The sequence below is a fragment of the Nestor notabilis genome, unplaced genomic scaffold, assembly GCF_000696875.1.
Source record: "Nestor notabilis isolate BGI_N333 unplaced genomic scaffold, ASM69687v1 scaffold22751, whole genome shotgun sequence".
NCBI lineage: Eukaryota > Metazoa > Chordata > Aves > Psittaciformes > Psittacidae > Nestor > Nestor notabilis.
The window spans coordinates 1-16,302 of NW_009915466.1; the positions used below are offsets into that span (position 1 = coordinate 1).

The following is a 16,302-nucleotide window of genomic DNA, read 5'->3' on the forward strand; positions in this document are numbered from 1 at the left end:
CCCTCAGCGAGAGCCGCGGGGGACGCCGCGGGGAAGGTAATGCCCTGCCCGGGGCTGCGTTCGCTCGGAGCCGGGTTGTGCTGAGGTGTCAGGCGGAACAAACTCCAGATCTCCGACCTCCGCAGGAAGGGCTTGATGTGCCTTAACACCGGGGCTGCTCCCTCTTCAGCACCCGGCTGGGGCGGGCGGTGCACGGGGGATACCCGGGAGCCGTCGCTTGGAAGGAAAGGGGGTTTCTCCAGTGTAAAGAGGTTTAAACGGCTTGTTAAAGTTGGGTAGATCCGTGTTTAGATAGTTTTTAGATAGAACGTGTTTGTTTCTGCCATGTAAAATGTTTGGGTAAGCGCTCAAGAGAACTCGTGAAGAGCTGTGGGGCTTCAGATGTGTCAGTAAAATAAAGGGAGTTTTGGGTGTTGTTCGTAGTCTAAAAGAGAATTCAGATGGGGGTGGCTTGCTTCTGAATAGAGTGCATGGGTAGAACAGCTGAATTTTGTCACCTGAATAACACTAAAAGTGATAATGGGTTCGTACAGCTTCAGTTAAAATTCATGCAAGCATTAAGGTGTTCAGCTGAATGTTGGTATTTTTAGGTCTCGCACTAAAAATGTGATAAATCCCTTGACTTGGTTTTGATGGAAAATTAAGGTTTATAATCCTGGTCCTAAGCAAAAATGCCACCCATTAAAAGATCACTGTGCCCTAAGGAAGTAAAAACTTACTCTTGGAGCTTGAACTACATGTTCTGAAACTGAAGATTAAAATGCAGTTTTGAGCTGTGTTTTGAAACATACTCAGCAGTTGACCCCGGGGCTGCATCAGCAGTTCAGCAGCTTTCCAGCGCTGCCTCTCTGGAGTACAGGATCTGCTGCGCCCGGTCTCTGCAGGGACTCTGAATCCCTCAACGTGGTGACCTTGATGCTATCACTGAACTGCGATTTCTTAAGAGACACTGTGATTAATGTGACAAGTCTTTCAGCTCTCAAAGGCAGATCCAGAAACGTTAATTTCCAAGTGTTAGGAAGTTAAAGCTTAGGTACCACGATGCGTGCTTTATCCCGGTGGATTTCTGGGCTTAGTTATTTGGAAGGGTTTTTACTTCTCAGGAACTTCATTTCTGCTGGATTTGTTTGGGGTTTTTATTCCCTGTCTCTCGTAGAAACCTGATTTTACGGTGTTTTATTAATTCCTAAGAACTGAAAGGGGAATCTACAAATCAGAGGAAGCAGTTATTTCTTTGTGGCTTGAATCCATGATATGTTGGATCTTAGTAATAAACCCCCTTTTTTGCAACAGCCATTGTAGCACGGGAAGCAGTGAACAGCTGCTGGCTTAACTGAACCACTGCTGACTGCTTCTCTCAATTCCCTGCTGAGACCTCATGTCATGGGAGAGATTTTAACATCTTAATTTTAGAAGGAGTTTATGCTGCTTTTACCAGGCTAAGCTGCAGAAACAGTTATTAAATTTGATTTCTTCCTAGATCCCTGTTGGGTTTTGTGGGTTTGAGTAGTAAAACGTGCAGCTGTGCAAAATACCTGATCATGGGATGTTAAGGTCAAAGAGTTTATAGAGAAAACAGCTGTATAGGGTAGTGCACCAGTATTTGATACTGTGCTCTACACAGATACAATAAACTTCACCAGTTATCACAATGTTTCACTTCAATGACTGTGTTGTTGCTGTTTATCTTTGATAATAATTTGGGTAACTCTACCTGAGACTAACAATTCACTGTTATTTACATAACAAGTTTGTATTTGATTGCATCTCTGATAACTAGGTATTACTTTATTATAAACCTTTCTGCTTATGTGAGCTTAGTTCAAGCTGCTTTGCATGGTTCTTCTGACCTTGCACACTTGAAGGCTGTGTACTCCTGATTATTTTGTTATTTAACAACTTTCAGTAACTTTTTTTAACGGAGCATCTAAATTTGATACATTCCTTACTATAAAAGGATATTAATGTCTTTTCCTAAAGTTTTGAGATGTTATTTTACTATTAACAATTGTTTTGCTTGCAGCCACACTGAGAAGTGTTGGAAAGAATACTGAAATTCTCACTTTAGACCAGATGGAAGGGTATACTCTTTATTTTTTAGCCCAGTGATAGGCATGTAAAGTTTATTATGAAGAACACTTCAGTTATTTGGTGTGGTTTTGTAAAAGCAAAGAGTGAAATTCTTGGAAGCAAAGCTTTCAGTGATTCTTTATGATGGGAGATACTGAGGCACAACAGCTGTAATGTAGGGTCAAAAGAAAGTAGTTGGGGGGAGGTGGGGGACTTTAAGTCTAAGCCCTCCTGATGTGGTGGTTGGTGTTACACGTGCTGGCTTGCACATGTTGTCATCTGCTTTCTGGGAGCTCATCACCAGGGAGGAGGCTGCAGGCTGGGTGGTTTGTTGTCCATTGAGTGCAGCTCCTGCCTTGCTCCTTGCCAGGTGACTGCATTCCCAGGGCTGCACTGGGTGGTGACACGGCTGCTGCACATTGTGTGGTAGGAAGCTGTGCCATGTGGCCTCTGTGTCTTCATCATCTGTCACGTAGTTCCCTGGGCCAGTGTTATTTGCCAAACTTCACTACTAAAGATAATGGAAACATTGCGTAAGTTACTGTTTACGTTGTAGTGTTGGCCAGTACAACATAGATGCAGCTGCAGCACTTATTTCCCATCAGTTATGTACTTTATCTACACATGTCTATCAGTGACATGGTATTTGCAATGTGGGAGATGGTACCTTCTGTTAAGATGATGTCCTCAAGCTCCTTTACTAAAGCAAAAAAATGTGTAAATTGATTGCAGTGTATTTTCCTATCACTTTTGCTTGGGATGCGATACCAGGATTATTTGTTTCAAAACTAATACAGGTTTTTGTTTATCTGGACAGGAGGGGAAAGCAGACAGATGCTTGTGAATGCCCCATGGCTGCAGCTGCCTCTGTGCATTCATTTATTGCCTGTTGTAACTTGGAAGCATTCTTCAGGTAAGCAAGCTGCTTCAAATACATCACGTGGTTTATAAACTTAACCCACTTCTGTGTTGAGTTTTTACATTGCATCTCAGTGTTTTATGCTCTCAATTACAATGTTATTGATGCATTCAGTTTACTTGAGGCATTATAAACCTGCCTTTGTGTTAGAAACTGACAGTACTTTTGCAAATGAATTTTGTGTGCTGTGCAGTTAGCAAAGAGACAGTCTCCTCACTTCACAGGAGAATGTAATACAAGGCTACCATCGGCTGCAAACTTTCAGATGCCTTCTGCAGAGTTACTGATGTGTATCAACTTCTAAGTATAGACAACCATGACTTTGCAGCTTTTAGATTTTCTGGTGTGAGAGCTGAGCAACAGCATTACCGGCACAGATTTCAGTAGTTGAGTTTGACTTTGCTAAGGAGATGGGGGCTGATTCTCTTGTATTCATAATTAACACATTTACTGCACTTGTGTTAAACTTTACAACTCTAAAGCCTGGTATTAACTGGGTAGTTTTTCGGAACATGAGGATATGACCTAGGAGAATGTAGAGCCTCGTGTCTCCCACCTTTTAAAGGAAAAGTTCAGTGTTAGAAGTGTTATTACTGGTTGAACACAATAGTTTGTAAATGTTTTCAGTTTCTGAATCTATTTTTCATTTAAAATCTGTCATGATTTAATAAGATGTGTGTTGCCATTCCTATAGCTTTCCATTAAACCATCTACAAATAATGTTAAGTGGGTAACTGAATTTGGAGGTTTGGAGTGTAATTCCTATAGCAGACCGAGCTACTCTTTCATACTAAGATACGGGGTAGGTTTTTCATATGAGTATAGGGGAAGATATTCATCCATTATTGGTATCCTTTTCCCAGAGACTGTTTAATTAGCCAAAATAGTTTCCTTACTGTCAGGATTATCACGGTGCAGTAAGCACACTTTTGGAGTAAAAGTGAGTAGTTAACATTTTTTAATCCAGGTTTGTAATTTCTTTGGGTAATATTCAAGAATCCAGAGGTGTATCTGTATTGCATAAGAGTACTGATGTGACTAAAACTTTAGATAATAGAAAACTAGATTTGTGCTTGTCAGATTCCACTGTTGTTCTTCTGTGCCTGCCCTGCAGTGCGATGTGTGCTCTTCATCTCAGTCGTTGTTCCATATCTGATTATAATCCCTCCGCTGGATCTCCCAGACATTACAGTGTTTCTCTGGTTGGTGGCTTCACAGGTCAGTTCATCTGGGACCAGTCCCTGCCTTCTGGTTAAGGAATCTGTGCACATATTCAGGATGACTCAACAGTGGGATGGATGCTTGCATACCAGGAGGGTGCTGGTAACTTGACAGGAACTTCCAGATTTTTTGGAGGTATGTATGTGTGTAAACCTATCATTGAATACTGCCTGGATTATATCACATGGAGCTACAATTTAATTAACTTTAGTTGTGTTTTGAAATATATACCGTTTGTAGTTAAAGTATTGGCATTTTCACAGTAAATATTAGGGCTTCATGCTTAGTGAAAACTTTGATTTATAACTCATGGAACCTTTTTCTGCTTTGCATCTCACAGTAATATATCATAATTTCACTATATTTACAGTACTGCTGCATAGAATACTAAAAAGCCCAGCAGGTATTTGACTCAGAAAGTACTGAGCCTTTGCTAAATTTAGCAAGGCTATGAGCAACTGCAAGGGAGAGTTATGTAATGGTTAATTACTACATCCACACATGATGCTTTGGAATGCCCATTCATCGAGTGACTTAAAGCAGTCAGAAGTCATAAAACATGGTCATATGGATGACAATTTGATAACATGGTCTAGTAGCAAAATGTTTGTTTATTCTGAGATTGCATCTTTGTTACATTAAGTAACAACAGTGTCTTGTTTAGAAACACTGCTGTGTTTTGGAGCCTATTTTTCTTCATTCTCTTTGACTTGCTGCCTTTGTTAATGTCAGGCATGTGTGTCTATTCAGGGAGGAAAATCTGTTAGTAAACAGAACTTAAAGACTGTTTCTTGCTTATCTGTCTCCATGTATTACCTATCCCTATCGTAAATGGAACTTTAAAGAGCCTGAGTGAAGATCTCTAACGACTGTTATATGAACAGCTTTTGATTAGTTGGCTAATTCTCAAAGAATGCACAGGCTTTCTTTTCATGAAAGTGGAGTTACACTTGTGTGTCAGACACCTCATCAGCCACACAGATCAGGTTTCCTAAGTTGGGGAAAATGCCAGGTAAGTTTTTGATAGGATAGTCTGTATTTTGGCAGCTGTCCCTGGATTTTGGTTTGGGTTCTTTTTGATCCCATAACGAAGGTCCTGTGTAAAATTTTCACTCCAGAAAAAGCATGCTGTGAGTGCTGCTGTGGAAGATTGTTCAGCAAAAATAGATAATGTGTTTTCTTTGTTCTTGAAGAGTGCATGGCTGCTTTGAAAAGTTTAGTTTCAGACTGGATGGGAAGAGATAAAGTCCTGCTATGAATGTCTTTAAGAAGGGGTCTTATCCCATGATAAATGAAGTGGCATTTGAAATGGTTAAGACAGTTGAGAATTGACTGAGTAACAGAATTCAGTCTAGAATGGACTGAGTAGATAGCATATGAAAGAGGAGCTTTTCCTTCTGCTGCAGTTTCCTGAACTCTGGCTTATGCAGATATTCCTCAGTGGACTCATGCAGTTTGCTGTATCCCAGGGTCACTGTCCTTCTCTCCTACTGAAAAACAGCATGTGAACCTTACTTACCGTGCCCTGGTTTCGTAAGTGGCCTCTGAAGTTTTTTGTTGTTAGTTGTACAAACATTTTTCCTCTGCCTGGTATGACTGAATAAAACCAAACCAAGACAAAAAACCAGCAAAGCAGTGGGGGAGGTAGGCAAAACTTTTCAATCTGACTCTCCTGAACATGTCTGTTCCAAGTTCATTGCTGTTTAAAAAGGAAGTTTATGAATTCTGTAGGTGATATTTTGTCTGCTGAGTTTAAACTTAAACGTACACAATTTGCTGCTGCTAAACTAAATTGCTGTTAAATACTTTATTTCCCCCCCCCCCAAATGTTTTATATGCTATGAAGTAACAACACATGAAACTACGCTTGGTAAATTAAAAAACCCAAGTTCTTCAGATTCAAATCAAGTTGTAGGAAATAAAAAGTATTGAGAAAGCAGGTCCTTGCTAATGTCTGTGCACTGGATATTGACATAACTCATACCTTTTTTCATAGTAAAATGCTGTATTTAAGTTTTCCTGAGTTGTTATCTCTGTGTTTCCATTGCATTATCTCACTTCCACCCTAATCTTCTCTATTTTACTAGAGACCTATTGCACCTGAGACCTTTGAGGAAACTGCAGCTTGAATACATTGGGTCGTTCTAGTACCTGAAGCTTTCATGATGAAGAGAGCTAGGCAGAAAGGTGTGGTTGAAAACGAAGCTCCTCAAACATCACAGAAAAGCAAAAAGCAGAAAACTTGCTCCTATAGCTCAGTGTTTGGTGAATGTGACTTGCACTCCTCAGTGGACTGGGGAAACCTTCCCCACCACGTTATTCTGCGTGTTTTCCAGTTTCTACCTTTAGTCGATCGAGCCAGAGCATCTTCTGTTTGTCGGACGTGGAATGAAGTTTTTCACATCCCAGATCTCTGGAGGAGATTTGAATTTGAACTTAGCCAGCCAGCTACTTCTTACTTAAAGTCTACACACCCTGATCTCATCCAGCAGATTATTAAGAGGCATGCTGATCATCTGCAGTATGTCAGCTTCAAGGTAAGTGTTGGGTGAGCGGAGGCTTGTCTTGTCATGTTACTGAGCATAATATATGCAGCTTCTCTGTGTCAGCTGGTTCAAGTGTACCTGGGAAGTCTTATGTTTAAAAATGCAGCTACTGCAACAATTTATTTCCATGTATGCACGTGGTTTCCATTTCCTACATTAATCTCTACAAAGTGAAGAACGAGCTAACGTAATGCAATACAGTGCTGAAGGTCGAGTGATATATTTTCAGCATATACAGAATACGTAGTTTCTGTGAGTCGGTGTTAGTGGCAATCCCAGTATTCAGCAGATTGATGCAGATAAATATCTTATACATAGAAGCATTCAAGGAAATAATTTTGTCTTCTGTGTATAATTTGCCTTCTGAATAAGGCTTTACAGTGAAGAATGTCTTGAAATTGTAGAGCTGTGCTTTGAAAAAGTAGGAGTAAGGGAGAAAGATTCTGTGCCTGTATATTCAGGTGATTGACACGTAAGGACATTAAGGAACAGTAAACTTGATTTAGATGAAGGCTATGGTTGTAGTCTCAGAATTGCATAAATGCAGACTTTTTTCATTTGAATACTTGGTACAGTTTGTTCATCTGAGATCATAGTTAGAATCACAGGTGCTTTGTGCACTTTTGTCAGTCATCTCTTCTTAGAGGATATCATAGTTCTAAGCTGTGAAGAAAAAGCAGAAGAAAAGGTTGATATAAAAGCTAGGATGAAAATCAGAAGGTTCCTTTTCTCAGCATTGGTGGCTTCATCTTTAAGAGCCTAGAAGTGGTATTTTAAAGGAGAGGCATACACACAACTGTCTGTCATAACACCAATACTAATTACAGTTGTTCAGGAAGGCGTGAGGTTATTGGAAGAAAAGGATTAAATCTCAGCTTGCTGTTCACGCTAGAAACACCCAGCAGTCAGAGTCAGGTATATTTTCTAATAGTGACTTTCCCAAACTTGTCTTGACATTTCTAATTAATGTTGTGCTTGGTCATTGTGGTAAATGCAGTCTGGTGCAGTACAGCTGAATGTGTGTGGAACTTGCAGTCTTGGGTATTCGTGATACTGTTTTCAAAGTAATAATAAAGAATGACTTCATTGTTTTTAAATTGCTTTTATAGGTTGATAGTAGTACTGAGTCAGCAGAAGCAGCCTGTAACATCCTTTCTCAGCTGGTGAACTGTTCTATCAAGACACTGGGTTTGATTTCTACAGCAAAACCAAGCTTCATGAATGTCTCTAAGGTAATGTTCCACCAGCTGTAACTTATTCACTCTTAAACCACTTCAGCTTTCTGTTGTTTTGTGTCTTTAATTTGTGGCATCCATTAGTATTAGCAAAATAATTAATAATTGATTCTATTCATTAAACTCAGTAGTATTGATGCTTTGTCACAGAGACAGGGAATGATTTAGAAGGCTGTAATTCCTCATTTCTAGGTTAAAAGATAAATTGACCACGTAGTTAAATGTGGTGTTAAAATACTGGGAGATGTTTCTTTTCTTTGGCTGCACAGGTCACAGCAGAGTTACATTCTGGAAAATAAAATAAATGCCACTTCCTTTTTTTCCTGCACATAAATTCTAGATAGTTCAGGCTTATCACTATGAATACTTACCCCTGTTTTGTTACAGTGGAAAGATAAATCAGAGTGGATGAGTAACTACTGAGTGTAAAGTTAATTCTTGTCACTTGCAGTAGAATATTTTTAGCAAGTATTTCCTGTGTGCATGTCCAAATAATGCTTTCTTTGTTACTCAAGCAAGGGGACACCTAAGAAGTGATTATATTTTGTACGTTCTGTGTGTGCAAAACCTAAGTTTTAGATACTGAAATTTTGCCTATCTTTTCATTAAGATTTCTTTTTTCCCCTCCTTCAATTTCTCCCAACAGGCGCATTTTGCTTCAGCACTGACAGTGGTATTTGTGAACTCCAAGTCATTATCCTCAATCAAGATAGATGACACACCACTTGATGATCCTTCCTTGAAGGTTCTCGTTGCTAACAATAGTGATACTCTAAAACTGCTAAAGATGAGCAGCTGTCCTCATGTATCACCTGCTGGTGAGTAGTGAACTTTAAGTCAAGACTTAGTTTGAAACAAGGTATTCAGTGCTCTTCTGAGTCAGCAGAGGCCTTTTATTGACCTAGTCTTGGCTTTAGATAGATGGAAGGGGAAGAAGAATGAGTTGGAGTAATGAAGGTGGAGATGCTCGTTGCTGGGGTTTTTACTTTATGTTCATCTCAGCTGCTTTAGTACCTCTGATGATAGGCTTTGAGGAGGAAAAACCTCCATTAGTGTAAGCTTTTAACACGTTCCAAGCACTTAATGTTCATTGCAAGTTCTGTTAAGGGTAACCAAAAATGTGCTGAGTAACGTGGGCAACCTTGTGAACTTAACCGGCTGGCATTCTGTGGAACACACATGCAAAATCCCTGAGCCATGAATCAACTACTGTTTGGAGGGATAAAAGAGATGAAACAACAACAGTCTGATAACCTGCTGAGAGTTTAACTTACTGAGAAAAAGTGTTAATGCTTCAAAGTTACGTTGAAAAGACGTAGAGTGTGTTAAGACTTCAAAATCCAGCAGCGTTAAGACTACGAGTCTTTCCGTGTCTGGAGTGCCCTCGTGTGTCCAGATCTGGTAGTTACGAACTTGCTCATTTTAGCCTTGGTTGGTGAAGGGCTCATTCCTGTTTTTTTGCCACAAAGTTCAAAAGGCTTTTGGGTCCCTTCTCACCTTTCTCCTGAAACCTTGGTGCTGGGAAAGGGAATCCTGGTCTTGTTTCTTTCCTGTACTTTCCGGAGTCCATAGAAGGTGACTTAATCTGTCTACTTTATATTCCAGCAGATTGAGAGCAGTTATGTGGTTTATCTCTCAATTCAGGGAATTGTCTGTTTTTTAGAACAGCTTTTAAACTAGGTTGCTGGTGGTCATTTAATTAGAATGCTTAGATGAATGCTGAAGGAAGGAGTATTAGGGAAGGGAAATGACAACTTCAGCTGAACCTTACCCAATTTCAGCTGCTGATTCAAAGTTAAGGTAATTCTGCACAGGGAATTGCAAAGATGAGGAAGGATATATGGAGATCACAGATGAATACAACTAGGTAGTCTTGCAGCTTTAACTGGTAAGTGTTTATGGCCAAAACCCTATAAAGATTGTGGATATCTAGAACTTTATGATATTTCATGGGTTTTGGACATAGGCACAAATACTCAGGCCAATAGAATTGGGAATTGCTTGAGCTTTACAGCAAACAATTGTGCTTACATTTACTTTTCATTTTGCAGAGTAATTGTTTTTTGTTCCTCAGGAATTCTCTGTGTGGCTGACCAGTGTCATGGACTTAAGGAGCTGGCTTTGAACTACTACATATTAAGTGATGAACTGCTGCTGGCTTTGTCAAGTGAAAAACATGTTGACCTTGAACACCTTCGCATAGACGTCGTGAGTGAAAATCCTGGACAAGTTGAATTTCACACTATTAAAAAGCAAAGCTGGGATGCTCTTGTTAAACACTCCCCTAAAGTCAACATTGTGATGTATTTCTTCTTGTATGAAGAGGAATTTGATGCTTTCTTCAGAGAGGAAACCCCTGTTACACACCTTTACTTTGGTCGTGCAGTAAGCAAAGCGATGTTAGGTCGCATTGGCATGAATTGCCCAAGGCTAATTGAGTTGGTTGTGTGTGCTAATGGACTCCAGCCTTTGGATGATGAACTTATCCGGATTGCTGAGCGCTGCAAGAACTTGACAGCAATGGGACTTGGTGAATGTGAAGTGACTTGCAGAGGTTTCATTGAATTTGTGAAGATGTGTGGGGGCAGGCTTACCCAGCTCTCTATAATGGAGGAGGTACTGATTCCCGATAACGATTATAGCTTAGATCGACTCCATTTGGAAGTCTCCAAACACCTGGGAAGACTCTGGTTTCCTGATATGATGCCAACATGGTGAATTCTTTACATTTGTGGACAAAATGCTAGAATCAGGGTGTTGCTTTCTATGCAAATAAAGAATTTAAAAATGAAACATGAAAACTTATTTCTAGGTTTGAGGTTTTCTACCTTGAGAACCTCTAGTAGTGTCACAGCAAAACATTCTGGAGTGTTAATGGTGTATGGAAATAGAATCAGAGTACTTAACACTTCTGAAAGTATGTCTGTGGTTTACAGGTGCTTCAAACCTCAGTGAATTGGGCTTCTGTGAGCTTCAGTTTAAATGTTCTGTTCACATGAAAGGTTGGGTTTTTTTTCATGTTTTTGTTTAGTCTTTCTGATGTAGGCAGAAGAGGAACACTTTTTTCCTTTAGTAAACCCATTTATGGGAAGCTGGATACAACTTGGAGTTCAGTATTATTTATCTTGATGTTTTATGCAGCTATTTTTTCTAATCATGTTTATAAATGTAAAAGCTTGTACATTAAAATACCTGCACTAGCCCAGATTACTCAAATATAATCTAGTTTCAACTCATGGCAGTGTATTAAGATGTTGTGGTAAATAAGCTTATGCTTACAAAAAACCTTTCCAGTTTTAAATTGCACTTTAATTTTGTCAGACTAGCTAAACTGTAGAGACTGCATTGCTCACTGTGTTGTTTTACTGTCTTATGCATTGAATGGATGGCAAAGAGACCTTGTTAAAATGAATGAATTTAAAAGTTTGGCTCTAGATTGGTTGTCTGGGTGAATGACAAAGCACTTTGGACACTGCCAGAGCGTAAGGAATAGCCTCTGAATTTGTGGAGTTCAGATCTTTGGTTACAGAGATTGATGTCTGTATGCTGTGCCATGCTTTCATTATTAAGAGATAAGAAGGATCTTATAAATGTGGCTAGTTAGGAGGAAGGATCAAATGGAATGCAGTTGTCTTTGATCACTTTCTGTCTGAAATTAAGGATTTAGAGCATTTAAAAGATAATTTATTTGCCAGTTAGAGGCTACAGTGGCCTGTAGGATCTAGGCTGTAGCTTGCAGAGCTGTGCTGTAAGCCCTGATTTCTAGAGTAAGGGTTGCTGGAGGTGATCCAGGGATTTTTAATGTGGGACTATTTAATACTTACTGCTTTTAGTTGTTTTTTTGAGGAAGATTTAATTTTATTTCTTTATTTTCTTTAAAGCAGAAGGGAATGGTCAGTTGATGTGAATTAAGAGTATGTAATTTTGTGTTGACGTTTTGCACACTGTAAACTGAAATGCATTGTATGTAATTTTTGCTGTAATTATTTTCATGCTCTAACTGTTCTATCTTCCTATTTATAATGAGAAGTCTACATTTGATTTGCTGGTGGTATTTGTCACTGTCATGGTTTCACCCTGGTTAGCAACAAAGCCCCATGTAATCACTCACTCACTACTCTCCATTGGGATGGGGCAGAGAATCAGAAGAGTAAAAATGGGAAAACTCAAGATAAAGACAGTTTAACAGGTAAAGCAAAAGCCTTGCACACAAGCAAAGCAAAGCAGGGTATTCATTCACCACTTCCAATGGACAGGCAGGTGTTCAGGCTCCCCAGGACAGCAGGGTTCCATCATGTGTCACACCGACTTGGGAAGACAAATGCCCAATTGTTCCCTGCTTCCTTCTTCTTCCTTAGCTTTATATGCTGAGTATGATGTCCTATGATATGGGATATCCCTGGGGTCAGTTGTCTTGGCTGTGTCCCTTCCCCAGCCTCCTTGCTGCTGGGGTGAGGAGCAGAGGAGGCCTTTACTCTCTAAGTGCTGTTCAGTGATAAAAACATCCCTGGGTTATCAAATCCACAGTTTCCAGCACAAATCCAAACCATTGTCCCATACAAGCTCCTGTGACGGAAATTAACTCCATCCCAGCCAAACCCAGCACGTTCACATCAGATAAAATACTGGTTTCTTTCAAGCTTTACACTTCTTTGCTGCAAAAAGAACAGCTGAAGGGTTAAGCCACCAGTGTCCTGGACAGACTTGTTCCCAGTTGCAAGCTCAAGGCTTTCAGGTGACATATAATGCCTGTCTGAGTCACTAATGTGTTACTGCCTGTTGTACAGTGGAGAAGCATCTGACTGGTTACTGGCACCTGTTACCCAACTTCTTGCTTCCATAATCAAGGGAATTGAAAGACTTGAAATGCTTCTAGACAGTGTTTGGTTTAGGATGTGTGGTTTGCTTTAGATTGTAAACATAATAAAGTGATCTGATACATGCACTGACATTAGGCTCTTATCCATCTGTTCTACGATGTCCTCCTGTTAGGCAGGGTTCTGTCCTGCTAGAAACCATCTGCTTAAAGCTGGGGAGAGGCAGTAGAAATGTTCAACTTTTGGATTATAGCAATTTACATCATTGTGATTTCATGTTCATGCCTCAAACTTGAGCCTTTTTGATATGCTGGAACTAAAATGGAATGTGGATAAATCTTGGAGGTGGTTGGTGTGTCCTGGAGTCCTTCATGTCTCTCTAGCCAACACAGAGCATTAGTGAAGTATCAAACACGAGTGGCTATTTATAGAAATAGAATTCAGGAGGAAACTTAAAATGCTTCTTTTAATATTGTCCCTTTCTCTGTTCCTCTTACTAACGCACCTTTTCTGTGAAGCCACCAATGTTAGCTTGCTCCAGGCTCCAAGCTTCTGGAAAAATGGGCCTGCATTTATTAATGTGATTTTTGCTGCAATGATTTTTTCCTGTGGGTTCACTCTGCTGGCTGATCTTAACAAGTAAGGCCAATTGATACCTGAGTTTATCACTAAATGCCAACAAAACTGATAAATGTGAAATACAGATTCTTCACGGGTAACACAGGGAGCTAATTCTAGTTGAAAGATAACTTCTGACTTCAGGTTAATGCTGATTTTACCGTTTCAGTGTTAGATTCTTTCATCAAATTTGGTCATTCGGTGCTACAATGAACACATTGTGCTTTGGGGAGGAGTGTCAGAACATTGCCCTGTGTAAAGCAGCATTTGTTCTTCTTTTCCTTCTTAGGTTGATCTTCCTAAGTGATTCTTATTTGGCAAGAACCAGTAGATAGCTGCCTGCTGCCTGTGTGTGCTTCCTCCTGTCCCTGGAGTAGCCTGTATTTGAGAGCTCCACCTTGTCCTAGTTAAGGCAAGTTTTGTCTATTTTCTTGGCTTTTCCCGGGTTTACTGCTCTGCAAAGGCTTCCTAAAACCCATCTGTGAAGCATATAAGGCAACGACACGGTTTGTTAGAGTAACTAAACCCCTCAAAATGAAGTCCAGCCTTTACACCTGAGGAGATTTGTAGGGTCACAGCAGCGAGAAGCTAACAGTAATACGCCTTTTCTGCCACATGAGGGGGTGAGCTACTCGTCATGCTGATTGTTCAGGCTGAGATAGCTTGTACTTACTCATTGCTAATTCCCCGTTTCTCTTCTAAACGCAAATTCTGACAAAAAATCCTTTTTCCTTGTGTGGAGTCCCTTTTGCCACCCAGTAAAGACACCGGTTGTTCTGGTGTGACAACGCCAAACAGCATCTTTTATACCTTGTGGAGGGTTTCAATTTCACTCTATTCCTCAGTTCAGGTGCCCTCAAAATCTAAAGTAATCTTGTTTGCCAAGGTGCAGTAAAGTTTGTCAGTTAGCCCAAGATACAGCATTTACAACAACTGCAGGTACTTAAAACCCGGTACCTAACTGGTACATTGAACGTGTAGTAATGTTAACACCTTGCAATACTATGTAAGGCTTAAAGTATCAAATCAGTTGTAATATATGATGTACATGAGAAGAAAAAACAACTTCTGGATGCTGAGATGAATTTATTTGGAATTTACAGTGTTTCCATTTCACTCTCTTTGCCCTTTCCCCCTTTCAAGATTGCTAGTAGGATCTGAGTGATCGCAGTTCTCAACATGAATGTGAGATGTGATCCCAGGAAATACTCTTTGCATCGGCAACATTTTCCCAAGGATTTGCCCCTTAGAAATCCTACCATTGTATCTGATGGGGTGGATGCAGAGTAGTTTTACACAGAATCCTGGTGAAAACAAGAGGGGAAACATCAAATGACTGATGAAGCATTTGTTCTGCACTAACTCTATTTCAGAAATACACTTTCTGTTGTGTACTTTCCCCTGGGATATCAATAGTGGAAATACCAAAATAGCAAAGATGCTGTGGTCATAAAAAATACGTAGTGGTTGGAGTTGTTGGCTTGGTGGAAGAGGGAAGAGAAGGTGGGAATTCCTGCTTTAGTAAAGAGAAGAGCTCAAAGACATTCTTCAAAACTCAATGATTCACATTCTAACATAGAAGCAAAAAGTTCTGCATGTAAGTGGATAGAATGCAGTGTTTCAAAACATCTACCTTGCTTAACTACTTGGTTAGCTGCAAGGTAATACATCCTACATGACCTCAAGTCAATGAAGTATTAAATGAACAGTAGTTGTTTACCTGATCCTCTGATTTGGACTCCATCATCAATGGCATTTCCGTTGTGGAAGAATTTGATGGGTCCAGAGAGCTGGCCAGAAAAGGGAGCATAGACGTTTGCCCCATCAGAACAGATGACATCCACACCCGAGTGCTTTCCTTTGCCATTGTGTCTGAAAACAAACATGCAATTAGAGAAGTCTCTGGTCAGGCCTCATGTTATATGGATGTAGAGCAGGTAGCACACACGGGCAGCCTGTCCTGGTGCTGCATTACCCCTGTAGCAAAAATGTTTCTTCATGTCTAACCTAAGCCTTCAAAACTTAAGTGACTTGAACAGGGTTCAACTCTACTTCAGTGGAGGAGCAATAAACCCCTACACGTTCCAATTCTACAGTACCTTGGAGCTCCATAGTATCCACAGCCATATCTATCACAGCCTCGGATCTCATTTGTAGGATTCCCGGAGCACAGCGTTGCCCAGTGTCTGTCTTGTTGTGGGAATGGTGGAACAACTTTGAAATACAGAAACACAACACATCAAGGTTAACTTTTAGGTTCTATACATTCCATGTGTGTAGCTGGATGTTTGCTCCACAAAATGTACCATCCTTTAGGAAATAGACTGTACACCTGAGACTGGATTGTAATGTGTCTAAGTGAGGGTTATCTCATACAAAGAACATGCTTTAAAGACAAAAATTCAGAAAGAGTATCACAGTTCCTACCATGTAATAGGAAGGATGGGAAAACACTCAGTCTTGTTTCTTATTCTGTGCCCAGGCTGATGGGACCAGACTCCTCAAATCCTCTTTTCCATTACTATCAATGTAGTATTTGCATTTACAAAGAATCATCCCAAAGTCTGCTATAGATGTCATACTGAGAACATCTCAGTAGTTAAAAGTGTACAACCAGAAGAGATGTCTGACTCAGTTGATTGCTAGGACCTGGTGCTGCTGTGTCATGGGAAGGCAATAAACACAAGCTCATATATTGTCCTCCCTGTGACACTGCCTGCAGTCCTGTTATGCTGTATGTAGAATGCATATTCTCTTCCTTTTGGATGTTGCTGTCAAGGAGGGGGGTTATTGCTCTTTGATGTTGCTTTCCTTATTTGAAATTAATTAAGAACTTCATTTTACTACTTATTCGGGGGGGGGGGGGGTTTTTGGTG

The 16,302-nt window shown here is 40.2% G+C and overlaps 2 protein-coding genes across 2 annotated transcripts in view; one reads left to right on the plus strand and one right to left on the minus strand.

Moving 5' to 3' along the window:
* Positions 1 to 2,921: 2,921 nt before the first annotated feature.
* LOC104413228 (F-box/LRR-repeat protein 21-like) lies at positions 2,922 to 11,012 on the plus strand. The gene is made up of 5 exons (XM_010024158.1): positions 2,922 to 2,983; positions 6,375 to 6,747; positions 7,866 to 7,988; positions 8,638 to 8,809; positions 10,066 to 11,012. The coding sequence occupies exons 1-5, from the start codon at positions 2,922 to 2,924 to the stop codon at positions 10,707 to 10,709; spliced, it is 1,374 nt and encodes a 457-aa protein (XP_010022460.1). The 3' UTR covers positions 10,710 to 11,012.
* Positions 11,013 to 14,491: 3,479 nt separating this feature from the next.
* The window catches only part of LOC104413229 (myeloid protein 1-like), a 4,483-nt gene continuing 2,672 nt past the window's right edge, over positions 14,492 to 16,302 (minus strand). Inside the window, exons 5-8 of the mRNA XM_010024160.1 lie at positions 16,076 to 16,084; positions 15,526 to 15,640; positions 15,147 to 15,298; positions 14,492 to 14,730 (exon numbers count right to left, since the gene is read on the minus strand). Of these exons, the coding sequence (XP_010022462.1) occupies positions 14,540 to 14,730; positions 15,147 to 15,298; positions 15,526 to 15,640; positions 16,076 to 16,084 (467 nt within the window). The 3' untranslated portion in view covers positions 14,492 to 14,539. The remainder of the gene's footprint in view (positions 14,731 to 15,146; positions 15,299 to 15,525; positions 15,641 to 16,075; positions 16,085 to 16,302) is intronic.

Excerpts from the sequence above, each read along its gene's own strand:
- LOC104413228 (XM_010024158.1), top strand. The coding sequence starts at position 2,922 with ATGGCTGCAGCTGCCTCTGTGCATTCATTTATTGCCTGTTGTAACTTG. Across the intron at positions 6,748-7,865 it reads TGCAGTATGTCAGCTTCAAG|GTTGATAGTAGTACTGAGTC; the intron begins GTAAGTGTTGGG and ends TTGCTTTTATAG. Across the intron at positions 8,810-10,065 it reads TCCTCATGTATCACCTGCTG|GAATTCTCTGTGTGGCTGAC; the intron begins GTGAGTAGTGAA and ends TTTGTTCCTCAG.